At 40.4% G+C, this 13274-nt stretch overlaps 3 protein-coding genes across 4 annotated transcripts; all 3 read left to right on the forward strand.

Annotated features, from left to right (window-relative positions):
• Positions 1-2842: 2842 nt before the first annotated feature.
• On the forward strand, positions 2843-4938 carry LOC311259944 (UDP-glucuronosyltransferase 2C1-like). Its single transcript, XM_084357382.1, has one exon. It carries the CDS (start codon positions 3354-3356, stop codon positions 4935-4937), a length of 1584 nt encoding a protein of 527 aa, XP_084213508.1. The 5' UTR covers positions 2843-3353; the 3' UTR covers position 4938.
• Positions 4939-4961: 23 nt separating this feature from the next.
• LOC311259969 (UDP-glucuronosyltransferase 2A2-like) lies at positions 4962-9796 on the forward strand. 2 transcript variants are annotated; one of them, XM_084357419.1, is made up of 2 exons: positions 4962-5770; positions 7657-9796. In XM_084357419.1, the coding sequence occupies exon 2, from the start codon at positions 7683-7685 to the stop codon at positions 9255-9257; it is 1575 nt and encodes a 524-aa protein (XP_084213545.1). In that variant the 5' UTR covers positions 4962-5770; positions 7657-7682; the 3' UTR covers positions 9258-9796. The 2 variants fall into 2 exon arrangements, with proteins under 2 accessions (XP_084213545.1, XP_084213544.1); XM_084357418.1 differs by lacking the exon at positions 4962-5770 and adding an exon at positions 6569-7101.
• A 102-nt stretch (positions 9797-9898) lies between these two features.
• LOC311259926 (UDP-glucuronosyltransferase 2A1-like) lies at positions 9899-13197 on the forward strand. Its single transcript, XM_084357341.1, has one exon. The coding sequence runs from the start codon at positions 11564-11566 to the stop codon at positions 13169-13171; it is 1608 nt and encodes a 535-aa protein (XP_084213467.1). The 5' UTR covers positions 9899-11563; the 3' UTR covers positions 13172-13197.
• Positions 13198-13274: the final 77 nt, after the last annotated feature.

Consider the following 13274-nt stretch of genomic DNA (forward strand, 5'->3'; position numbering starts at 1 on the left):
TGAGCATCTCTGCCACTGAGATTCTGCTTCATATTCAAATAACGGTTACCAGGTTATCTGGCGTCCACAGCCACATGTGATGCAACATTTTGTACCTCTAGCTCCTCTCAATCTGTCTGTACATGTGAGTGTTTGTGCCTCCATGGTAACAGCTAATTGTGGGACCGGAAATGTTGGCGGGGGGGGGGGGGGGATCATTATCCACTGTGTAGAGAAATCAATTTGCACAGTCACCAATGAATATTTTGTTGAGATGATCTTATACAGACATTTTTAAATCACTGATGTGATGTGAGGGAGCTCTGTATTTAACTAAAGGCTAAGAATGACCAGCAGCACTGAAAGTGAATGAAAAAACCTTGAAGGATTCTTCAGAATACTGCCAGTAAGACATGAAAGATCGTTCCCTGACAATTTATTCCTGAAAGACCCTTTCAAAATGAATCTTGTTGCATTGACATGACACGCTCCCTTTTCAATACTGCATTCATGAAACAATGTCCAATTTTACCTACTGTATGTTTTATAAAATGGGAAAATTGTTTTGAGGGAATACATAGTAAAAAAAATAAGAAAAGATTCTATTATAAAGCTAAACCAAACTACAAATATTCACCATCAAACCTGCAATATTGAGAAAAATAAATACTTACTGAAGACAACATCAATACCATTAAAACATATGATATACAATGACATGTCAATGTTAAGAATATAGCTTTTAAAAAAACTTCTGCTCACCTGGGTTAGCGTGTCATCTCCTCTCTCAGTCTCTCTCTCTGTATCTCCTCTTATCCTGTCCTTGGTCTCAAAAACAAGAAAAAAACAGAAATAAAATGAGGGAAATATTACTTCAAATAAGATAAATCATCTGCCAGCATAACAAGAAAAGAATTTCACTTGCAAGGGTTTTTTTTTTTCAACAAGCAAATATAACTAGTGTCAAAGAAACCAGAAATATCTTAGCCAGACTTAAAAAAAAAAAAAAAAGTACTCGTCTGGATACACAGAAAAGATTCAAGCAAATGCTAGTGCCATCATCTTGAAATAAGGCTTTCTTTATGAATTCTGTATTAAATACATTTACAATACAATACTACACTTAAACCAAGGTCCTGTCTACTAGTCTACGCGTCCATCCATTAGCTAGAGCCACTTATTCTTTGAGAGTTGCTGGAGGGGGGGGCTTGAGTGGAACCCAGCGGAAAATAGACAAGAGGCCCGGTGCACCTTGAACCGGTCACCATGCAAACTCAACACATAACAGAACCAATAACAACAACAACAACAATAATAACAATAACAATACAATTTTAGAATATTTTATCAACGTCAAAATGGTTTGACACAAGCTAAACGCTCTAACACAGAAATACCTTGTCACATCTATTTCACATTATGGAGTACAATAGAGAAAAAGTTTAAAAATAAAATGACAATATAAGATGTCGGGATCACGTAAATATAATGACGCCTTCTGCATAAAGCATTATGTCGCCTGCAGCTAGTCCTGTAACACCCTCTGACACAATTCTACAGCAAAGGCAATAACAAGATGCATTTGTCAGTAATGGCTGTTACATTTCATTGTAATCACTCAATGAACACTCAGCCTACACACAGCAGGCTGCAGGAGTGACTGAAGGCGAGAGGAATTGTCATGCAAATGCTCTAATGCTGCCAACTCTTGAGTTACTGACAATTTGGGATGTGCTCTCCAAATTATAGCCGTCAGTACAAAGACCGGCACTGGAACAAAGCCAGCGCTGACTAATATTAGCACAATTTAGAGTCCATTTCATATGTAGCCTGTTATGTAATCTCTTTATTCATGCCAAATAACACAATTACAACAGGCAGACAAGATCTGTCACTTGTGTTTGGCTGGTCTAATGAGGTGAGTGTGTTTTTATTAAACAGACACATGGATGATAATGAATGAATGAATGAATGAATGAATGAATGAATGATAAAAACACTATAGCCAGAAAGACATTTTTAAAGCACTCATCAAGCCATCAAGTGCTGAATATAGGTTATATTCAGCACACTTCCTGTAGGCTACTGATCCTGTCAATCATTCACTTCCTTATCGCTGCTGTGTCCACCTACATCACAGTCCTGGTGTTGACTGTCATCACACAGAGCTCCACCATTAATGATCCTGACCCACACTGCTCCAGCTCCCTCCAGGACTACAGTCCGGACTCGTCAGCTCTGTTGCTGTACGGCTGAGTGTCAACAGACAGACAGACAGACAGACAGCAACAGTAAGTAGGGACGCTCCGTGTTAACACTGTTGGACTGAACATGGAAGTAGCGGATTTTCTCTCAGGAAAGTAAAGAACGGCGCTAAATGTCGCTGCACTATACCGACAAAAGTAGCTTTAGATGTCGGTCCAGAGGACAAAGGACAGGGCGGGTACAGAGACAGTCACACCCGCTGTGACCGGCACCAAAACGTCTTAAAGGTGCACTTTAACTTTCAGTTAACAAGAAGTAGTGCAGGGCTGCACGATGTCCTGAGAAATGTACGAATACTAATGCGACTATTTCTGGGACTGATCATTTTTGCATTTCATGTTCAGTATTTTATATATAAATATACATATATGAATTATATATATGTAAACATATATGAAATATATATATATGTATACATATATGTGTATATGTGTGTATATATGTAGGCTATACATGAATGAATGAATGAATGAATGATGACAACAATCACGATGACGTTATTGTGTGTGTGTGTGTGTGTGTATATACACACACATATATATATATATTTAATTATTATTATTATTATTATTATTCAAACCTACTGAGGCTTGATGGGTGCTTTAAAAAAACACTGCAGCTTCTTGGATTAGGATATTGCACCTGGCCATGTTGTGATTTTTTAAATATTTTGCCTGATTGTGCAGCCTTAAAAAAAAGTGACTTCTACTGAAACAGCAACAAATTAAGAAAAACAGATTTTAAACCTTGAGCTAATTTAAAGAAACATTCCGTGACGTTTTTTTAAGGATTAAAATAACAGCTTCAAAATCATTTTGATGGCACAGTGTCTTGTAATCGGGTGAATGGTGTCTCTGTCACTTGTCACTTCACTGAGAGGGTAACATCAGAGCGTTACATAGCTGTTCATTTCAACACATAACATTGTTATGACGTTATGAGTTTTGTTTGTAGTTAGCACCTACATTGCTTCCGACAAATTGTAACAGACCTGGGATTTGTATTTACGACAGTGGTGTTGCAGTCAAAAACTGTGGGGGGCGCCAAATCGCTCATAATTCCTCCAATTTTTTCAATTGCTCAATGGATTATAAATCGTTTCATTTCAGATGAGGCTGATCTACTGCTGCAGTGCTTTGCTGCTGCTCGTCCTCATCCCCAGAGCCTGTCAAGCTGGCAACATCTTGGTGTTCCCTACTGAAGGCAGTCACTGGATAAACATGGATATCCTACTTCAAGCTTTGCACGCGAGAGGGCACCATATAACTATTGTGCGTTCCAGCAAAAGCTGGTACATCAAGGAAGAGGCCTCATATTACGATGCCTATACCATTCAAGTGGAGAGGAGCTTAGATCAGAGGTTCATTACAGAACTTATCAGTGAGTCCATTAAATTTGAAAGGGGTGCTCTTCCCTTGATGAGTTTTCTCCAAATGACTGTAGGAATGTTCGGCACATTTGTCGAGGCTCATGAAACCGTGGGTGACTTTGTGACAGCGATGCTAGACGACCAAGGCTTGATGAGAAAATTGAATGACAGCAAGTTCGACCTGGTGCTCACCGACCCCTGCTGGGGTGGCGGAGTCATTTTGGCCAAATATTTGAATCTTCCTTTGGTCTATAATGTCCGCTGGCTACTTGCTGTAGAGGCTCATCTCGCTATTGCTCCTTCACCCATTTCATATATTCCTATAACAGGATCTGGCAACACTGATAAGATGTCCTTTTTCCAGAGAGTTAAAAATGTGTTATTGTATACTGTAAGCCAAACGCAAAATTACATGGTAGCTAAGCAAGTATACCAGAAAATATCTGACAAATACCTTGGGCCTGGTATTGACTATAACCAGTTAATGCTCGAAGCAGATATTTGGCTCATGAGAGTGGACTTTGTGTTTGAGTTCCCTCGTCCCACCATGCCTAATGCTGTGTACATGGGAGGGTTCCAGTGTAAACCTGCCAGACCTTTACCTGAACACCTGGAGGAGTTTGTGCAGAGTTCTGGAGAGCATGGAGTCATCCTCATGTCCATGGGGACTTTTGTGAGTGAACTTCCTGCTGACATGACAAATGAGATGGCTGCAGCTTTTGCTAAATTACCTCAGAAAGTCATCTGGAGGCATAAAGGTGACAGACCAGCGGCTCTGGGCAACAACACTTTACTAGTCGACTGGATGCCACAGAATGATCTTTTAGGACATCCAAAGATAAAACTGTTTGTGGCTCATGGAGGAACAAACGGCGTTCAAGAAGCTCTTTATCACGGAGTCCCAATAGTGGGTCTGCCCTTGTTTTTTGACCAATACGACAACCTGCTGCGTCTGAAAGAGAGAGGAGGAGCAAAGATTCTATCCATCACTACAGTGGACAAAGACGACAACTTCCTGAAGGCCATACAGGAAGTCCTGAATGAGCCCTCATACAGGATGAACATGCAGAGACTGTCCAGGCTGCACAGAGACACACCAATGAAGCCGCTGGATACCGCCCTCTTCTGGATAGAGTTCGTCATAAGACACAAAGGTGCAGCTCACCTGAGACCGGCGTCCTACAGCCTGCCCTGGTACTCCTACCACTCTGTGGATGTAGTTCTGTTCCTGGCTGGAGCTGTGCTGCTCGTGCTTTATACCATTTTCCTCTTGATCAGGTGTTTGTACGCTACAATGTGTAAACGTAAAGCCAAACGTGACTAATCATTCAAGGGATATACAATTTTTACATTATATGTATAAAAATCCACGATCAATATGAATATGAATTTTAATAATCTTGAGAATGATCAGCTTCTGTCTTAACTGTCCATTTATGCAGAATTTTGACAATTTCTTACTATGCAATGGCATTTTGCTGTATATTTTTATAATTCTTTTGATGATGTATTTCAGTAAAGTACTTGAACTAAATGGATGCTTTGACCAAAACTGTCCAAATAAAAAATACTTGAAATCAATGTAAATCGAGTTATATTGTCCCAGCGGGAATATTTATGTGCTGTGTTCCACCGCTGTTCAAGGGCAATGGCAGGAGTGCTTCTTATTACTGGTGGTATTATGAGAAAGCAGAGGCTCATGGGAGTAAAGACAACAGATGGGGTTTCAAACTAGTAAGTTATCAACTTTATCCTTACTAGGTGTAGCAAAATGTATTAAGAAAGATTTGAAAAGCTTTGTTCATCACTTCATTTGTATTCTGTCTGTCAGGAGCCATTTTCAGTTATAATGTGTATATACGTTTATAGGCCGATATACAGCATACTGTATATACTATACTGTATATGTGTTTATGTTTGTCTGTGTTTTAGCCTCCATCCACCAGGTGGTGCATCTTTCTTTTGGACACAACTAATGTTGGTGTCCTGAAGGAGGTAAATGCTGTCACCTTCAGGTGTTTCTGCTTTGTGTTGTGCAAGAGAAAAATCCGTTATTGAACGCGCTCCTGAGTCACAGCCTCTGTTTGTGCAGTTTGGTGATTTGTACTTTACATTTTCAACATTGGCAAAGGACACATTTTGATAATACTGGCAGAGGTGAGCTGTAAAGAACCTTACTGTACGTCTGAACTGTTTATGTACAAACAGGGCATTCATTGAGAGCACATGTCACTCACAGCAGCCGCCTCACAGTGCCTTAGTAAGAGTATATAATACCTGTTTTTCATCGGTGCATGTTTGACTTCCCTTTACATGACTCATTTGAGAACAATACATCTGTTTACAAGAGGTGGAGTCTTCAAGTCTTCAAGTGTAAGCACAGCTCTCTGCAGGCACCAGGATTACACTTTATCAGTGCCTGCCTTTTATTCTTATTCTTGCCCGTATGTCAATGTTTTTTTAAGTGTAGACTGAAGTTTCAGCTGTGAGTTATATTCATTTCTATGAGTCACACAGCTTGTTAATGTTAATGTAGATTACTCTGATTCTATTAAAATGTCCGATGTCAGCGTGCTGCTGGTAAAGAAACACGTTTTCTTTAGATTACTTTGAGTTTCGCCTTATTGCACTGAATTGACTGGACTTTTCCCTCAAAGAGACACGTTTATTGTAAATACGTTGGTGAGGCAAAAGAGGAAGTGTTGTCGTCAGGCCTGCTGGTTTGAATTCATCCGTGCACCGTCCGGCCTCAAAGCAGAAGTTAAGCAAAGCCAAGAAAGGTTTTACCGTAAGTTTGCTATTTATAGATTTGTGTCATATAAAGCAAAACCACTGTAAGTAAATATTGTAGGCCTGTTTCAAAGCTTTTGACAGATAGACTATAATTTTTCAAGTCAGAGCTGCACATTTGAGGATTATGTGGTCAGGAAATGTTGTACAACTATGAAATGTGTTCCTCTTTCAGAATCATGGCTGAGCATACAGGATATTTAAGTCACACTGGGTGTTTAGTGAGATATTGGTATGAATTTTTTTCACGAAAAAAAAAAGTCACACTTATTTTTTCATAGCGAATGTGTTTTCGGTGTTAAATATCAGTTTATGCACCATCCAAGTTAGTACTGGATGTAGTGCAAATGTAATATCCAATGCTCTATAGGGGACATGAGTCTTGCAGAAACATGTTTGTCCACAGGATATGGTGAAGTGACTTTGTGAGACGTAAACAACAACAAGTAGACCGTTCTATACAGCTGCTATTTCCTGTTAAAAAACTCTGCAGCTCTCCGTCACTGCGCTATCAGGACTAATGTTGCCCAGGAAGAGATAATCTCTTGCAACAGTCTTGAGGGTGGGACGACAGAAACCAGGAAACATTTTACAGTCTGTCTGGTGTGACTTTAACTCTTCACTCGTCTCTTTTTGTTTGGGTCTTAACCATCTGGAGGGAGAGTTTCTTTGACATGAGTGCCTGGAAGATTTTCACTGTAAGCTTTCACATTTAAAGATTTTGTTTTCGGTTTATGAGAAATGATCTTTGTCGAGAGAGTTGTAAGCAGCTGCTGAGTACTGAAAGGGGAGCATTTGTTTCTAGCTTTTGCCAGCTGTAATGCTACCAAGTGGAATGGAGATTTTATTGAATCAAGTCTATTGTGGGAGGATTACACATTTGATCAATAGGAAAATAGGTGCATGGGATTTGTTGCACAGGGATTGTTTTTTTTTTCCCGATGGAAATGTCTTTTATTGAGAATAAACGCAGTCATGGTTGTATAAACACTTCTGCTCGGGGGGGAAATGGGCCTCAACACAGAGTGGCTGCAGAGCTCTTGGCACTGAACAGCACTCTGATTATTTCCTGAAAGAGGCTCCATGTGTTACGTCCACGTGAGGCAGTCAGAGGGATTTTTTTTTCACACAGACAGAGAGAAAAGACCATCACTGTAGCTCTCTGTTTTCTGGCATCCTGGTATATCATCCACATCTGTGCACGTTTCCTTGAATACTTGAGTAACAGCTTTTCTTTTCTACTTGTTTTTCAGACTCCACCGTTTGAAAAGATTTGAAAATGTTTTCGCCACTGGCTCCGTTCCTCTCTCTTTTGGCTGTCATTATTTCATCTGCCCACAGTGGTAAAGTTCTGGTATTTCCACACGATGGCAGCCACTGGGTGAACATGAGGGTACTTGTTGAGGAGCTGCATTCAAGAGGACACGCTGTGACTGTGATTCGGGCTGTAGACAGCTGGTACATCAGTGAAACGTCTCCGCATTACAACAGTATCACAGTGAACCTTGCTGGTGGTGGAGATGAGAATTTTTACCGTCTCTTTGTCTCTGAAGTTATTCGAATCAAACGAAGCAAGGGGTCTGCTTGGGCCCATTTTGCTTTACAGTTGGAGTTGAAAGACAAGTTCTTTGAACTGCACAAGAAAGTCTGCGAAGTGGTTACGCACATACTTGAAAATAAAGAGTTAATCAAGTCCCTTGAAGACGCTAAGTATGATATGGTTTTGACAGACCCTGCCAACGGAGGAGGGGTGATGCTGGCTCACTATCTTGGATTGCCATTAGTGTTTAATGCTAGATGGACTGCTCATGGCGAAGCCCATTTTGCTATTGCACCTTCTCCGCTTTCCTATGTCCCACTTTCACCTTCAGAATTGACGGATCAGATGACTTTCTTTGACAGGGTCACAAACATGGTCTTTTACATCACGAGGATGCACCTGTACAAGCAGATATCTGGCCCACACTATTCTGCGATGTCCAGTCGCTTCTTTGGTTCAGCAGACTACTTCTCTCTGTTTCAAGCCGCAGACCTTTGGCTCATGAGAGTGGACTTTGTGTTTGAGTTTCCTCGTCCCACCATGCCTAATGTTATCTATATGGGAGGGTTCCAGTGCAAACCTGCAAAACCTCTTCCACAACGCCTGGAGGAGTTTGTGCAGAGTTCTGGAGAGCATGGAGTCATCATCATGTCTCTGGGGACTTTGATTGCAGAGCTTCCTCGTGACCTAGCTGATGAGATCGCTGCAGCTTTTGCCAAATTGCCTCAGAAAGTCATCTGGAGATATAAAGGTGACAGACCAGCCAGTCTGGGAAGCAACACTTTAATAGTCGACTGGATGCCACAGAACGATCTTTTAGGACATCCCAAGATGAAACTTTTTATAAGTCATGGAGGAACAAATGGAATATATGAGGCGATTTATCATGGAGTTCCAATTGTAGGAATTCCCATTGTGTTCGATCAAGCCGACAACCTCAACAGAATGAAGGTAAAGGGTGTCGCAAAGGTTATGGACGTTTCCGAACTGGATCGGCAAACATTTCAGCGAGCCATAGAGGAAGTCCTGAATGAGCCCTCATACAGGATGAACATGCAGAGACTGTCCAGGCTGCACAGAGACACACCAATGAAGCCGCTGGATACCGCCCTCTTCTGGATAGAGTTCGTCATGAGACACAAAGGTGCAGCTCACCTGAGAACAGAGTCCTACAGACTGCCCTGGTACTCCTACCACTCTGTGGATGTAGTTTTATTCTTACTCACTATAGTGCTACTTATTTTGTTATTTTTTGCCGGGTTAGCATGGTCATGCTTTCGAATGTGTTTCAAAAGAAAAGTGAAATCCGACTAACCAGGAAAGATGGATTGATCAGTTTCATATGAATCTTCTGCTGTACTCAGCTGTGATCAGATGAATATTGAAAGGAGTAGATGTTTCACTTTTAAAAATATCTATTGTAAAAAATGTCATAAAACTGCCAGTCGTGACTGCTTACTTGCAAGAGTGGAATCTGTTTAATTTCTTTGATTTTTTTGTCAGTTTGTCGTTTTAATAGATTTGTATGCATACATCAGTTTAACATTTACTTTTGTTTCTAACCAAATGAGAACTCACTGCAGATACAAACTATCATAAGACTAGTAGACTAACTTGCTGCAATGAGCCAGAATACAAATTTCAACTCTTCTGTACTCTATTGCATTCTAAACATGCTAAAAGCAGGATCCCGAAAAATAAAAAGACTCGCAACGTAAATAAAAAATCTAAACTATGTGACTGTAAGGCTGGAGAGATAAAGTGCACTGTATTCCAACCAGCATAGGTTTGCCCTGCCGAAAGAGAAACCTCAGTTTGTTTAAATAAATGTAAAAATAAACTTGCCAAAGGAGGAGTTGTCTCTATCTTTAACACCGAGCAGGTGTTGTTCAACCACTTACACTATTTTACTGGCTATTAAAGTACATCAGCTATTTTTCTGTAGCTTCTTTGTGGGTGACTGAATTATAGAAATGCGACAAAATTAGCAATTTAAACTGAAATGTTGTCACAGTCTGAACCTAAACACTTGTAACACAGTAAAATAATCCTGCAGTTTTCAAAATGATGTTTTCCAGTCACTTAGTTTTGTCTGATATTTGCCTGAGAGCCACACAAGGACAGAGGCGGGTAGTAACGAAGCTACATTAACTTAATTACATGTACTTGAGTAACTTTTTTGAGTTTCAGAATACATTAAATGCAGCATACTTTGATTCTAACTTGAGTAGATTTTTTGGGGAAAAATCATTACTCTAATAGGATATAATTCAGGGTATATTTCACCACTCTCATCTTATTGTCTTCATGTGGTTTGACAGACTGGGGCTGTCTGTGATGGGGACTGGGAGTTGGGACATCTATACTTGAATGAATGTTTGAGGACAATGTAACGTGCTGACACTTTATATCTGACACATTAGACATGGTTTATTGTGAACATGAAATGCTGATTTACCTGCCAAATTATAGTATATTAAAGGGGATGACTAGCAAATGATGTAATTTTAATAAGAGATTAAATATGAATAGAAAGATGTGTGCTGGTGTTTTTTTTTCTTCCTCTTTTGTTTATTTCTTGGGTTACTCACTACTCGATTAACTTTTTGTAGTTGGTACTCAAGGAGTTATTTTGTCAAAAAAGTAACAGTACTTTTACACATGTTTTGGCTACTCTACCCACACGTCTGACTACAGATGACCTTTATGGTGCGTTCCATTTACCTTGGAAGTCAGAGCTGGGAATGCCGCCAAACCGGACTTGACTGCGTGTCAGTACAAGTCAGAGAAACAGTTCTAGCCAGGTTAGATTTTGTTACACATTGCTAACAATACCAGCTGGTAACAACACATTACACAATATTTTGCACATACAAAGACAGAAGCAACATGTCCACAGGTAGAAATTGGGCAGTACTAAGTTATACAGTACACAAATCAGACAGAAATGCTAAGAAACCATATGTTCTACAACTTTTGCAGCTGTTGATGGGCTAAAGCAGCCATCTTGGATTTTGAGGTAAAGATTTATGAGGTGCGTCCGAAATTCCGAGTTGAAAATCCGACTTCAGCGGGCATTCCAGTTGAAATTGCCGGCTGGGAACTCAGAAATTCCTACTTCTGAATTTAAGTTGAATGCATCAATACTGACCTTTGCTCATTCTTATCACCAAAGCTTTTATTAACACAAACTGCATTATCAAAGTCCCACTCAGGACGGAGCCTTTAAAGAACGAGCACATATTCATCTCTCTATCACTGGCAAAGATTAAATATTGAAAAAGCAATACTTTGGAAGCCAAAAAAAGGTAACATGATCATTTTTGACTATTTTGCCAACATAAATGACTGACAGCTATCTCGAGGTTTGAACCATTGTGTTGTTCCAAAAGTTAATTTTTAACTGGCATGTAATACATTTCCTTTTTGGTCCAGTGGTTTAGGTTCTCTTACATGTTGCTCGTCAGTACTGAGTATTTGATTTTGGTTGCGATAAAACCAATTGCAACAGGCTACACATACTACAGCAAAAAAAAGATCAATGATATCACCTGTATCTTCTATATTAATGCAAATTGTGATAATAATGCTACTTGTATTTAAAATGCATCTGATAAAATATGATATGCTTTCTTCCCAACTCTAGAATAAAAATGCGTTGGCCCTGGGTTTGGATGGCCCTCTGCTTGCTCTGTCCTGCTGTGGTCTATTGTGGGAAAGTTCTTGTTTATCCTATGGACGGGAGCCCCTGGGTGAACATGAAAGTCATTATTGAGGAACTCCATTCAAAGGGCCACCAGATTTCTGTTCTGCGTGCACCAGACAACTGGTACATCAAGGAAACCTCCCCATTCTACACTTCAATTACAATCGATGCGGAGTCTGGATTGGACGAAGAATCCATAACTGAGTTTGTGGCAGAGTTGCTGAAAATACAGAGGGAAGGGAAGTCTCTCTGGACACGTTTAAAACTGGAAATGGAAATGACAGAAAAGGCCCTTCAGATACATAATAAAACATGCAAAATGTTTGAGGTACTTTTAGAAAACAAAGCTCTGATTCGGTCACTACAGGATGCCAAATATGACCTTGTCCTTACAGAGCCTTTCACACCAGGGGGTCCTATACTTGCCCACTACCTCGGGTTGCCTCTTGTTTTCAGTGTCAGGTGGACTAGTGAAGGTGAAGGCCATTTCTCAATTGCACCTTCTCCTCTGTCTTATATTCCCATGACAGGGACCGAGCTTACAGATAAAATGAGCTTTTTTGAGAGACTTCTTAACGTAATTGTTTATGGCATCAATGAATATCAAATTGCAAAGAATATCATACCAAGTTATACTGGCTTAATTGAAAAATATCTGGGTCCAGACATAGACTACTTCTCTCTGTTTCAAGCGGCAGACCTGTGGCTCATGAGAGTGGACTTTGTGTTTGAGTTTCCTCGTCCCACCATGCCTAATGTTATCTATACAGGAGGGTTCCAGTGTAAACCTGCAAAACCTCTTCCACAACACCTGGAGGAGTTTGTGCAGAGTTCTGGAGAGCATGGAGTCATCCTCATGTCTTTGGGGACTTGGATTGGAGAGCTTCCTCGTGACCTAGCTGATGAGATTGCTGCAGCTTTTGCCAAATTGCCTCAGAAAGTCATCTGGAGATATAAAGGTGACAGACCAGCTAGTCTGGGCAACAACACTTTACTCGTCGACTGGATGCCACAGAATGACCTTTTAGGACATCCTAAGATAAAAGTGTTTGTCGCTCATGGAGGAACAAACGGAGTTCAAGAGGCGATCTACCACGGAGTTCCTATCCTCGGACTTCCACTGATTTTTGATCAGCGTGATAATATGGTTAGAATTGAAGCAAGAGGAGCAGGGAAGATAATTGATATTTTTACTTTGAATGGAGACATCTTCTATCAGGGAATTCAGGGAGTCCTGAATGAGCCCTCATACAGGATGAACATGCAGAGACTGTCCAGGCTGCACAGAGACACACCAATGAAGCCGCTGGACACCGCCCTCTTCTGGATAGAGTTCATCATGAGACACAAAGGTGCAGCTCACCTGAGAACAGAGTCCTACAGACTGCCCTGGTACTCCTACCACTCTGTGGATGTAGTTTTATTCTTACTCACTATAGTGCTACTTATTTTGTTATTTTTTGCCGGGTTAGCATGGTCATGCTTTCGAATGTGTTTCAAAAGAAAAGTGAAATCCGACTAACCAGGAAAGATGGATTGGTCAGTTTCATATGAATCTTCTGCTGTACTCAGCTGTGATCAGATGAATATTGAAAGGAGTAGATGTTTCACTTTTAAAAATATCT

This window comes from Pagrus pagrus (assembly GCF_965226575.1).
Source record: "Pagrus pagrus genome assembly, chromosome: 1".
Classification (NCBI taxonomy): Eukaryota; Metazoa; Chordata; class Actinopteri; order Spariformes; family Sparidae; genus Pagrus; species Pagrus pagrus.

Bases quoted from the DNA above. Each gene is read 5' to 3' on its own strand.
- LOC311259926 (XM_084357341.1), top strand. From the start codon at position 11,564: ATGATATGCTTTCTTCCCAACTCTAGAATAAAAATGCGTTGGCCCTGG.
- LOC311259944 (XM_084357382.1), top strand. From the start codon at position 3,354: ATGAGGCTGATCTACTGCTGCAGTGCTTTGCTGCTGCTCGTCCTCATC.
- LOC311259969 (XM_084357419.1), top strand. From the start codon at position 7,683: ATGTTTTCGCCACTGGCTCCGTTCCTCTCTCTTTTGGCTGTCATTATT.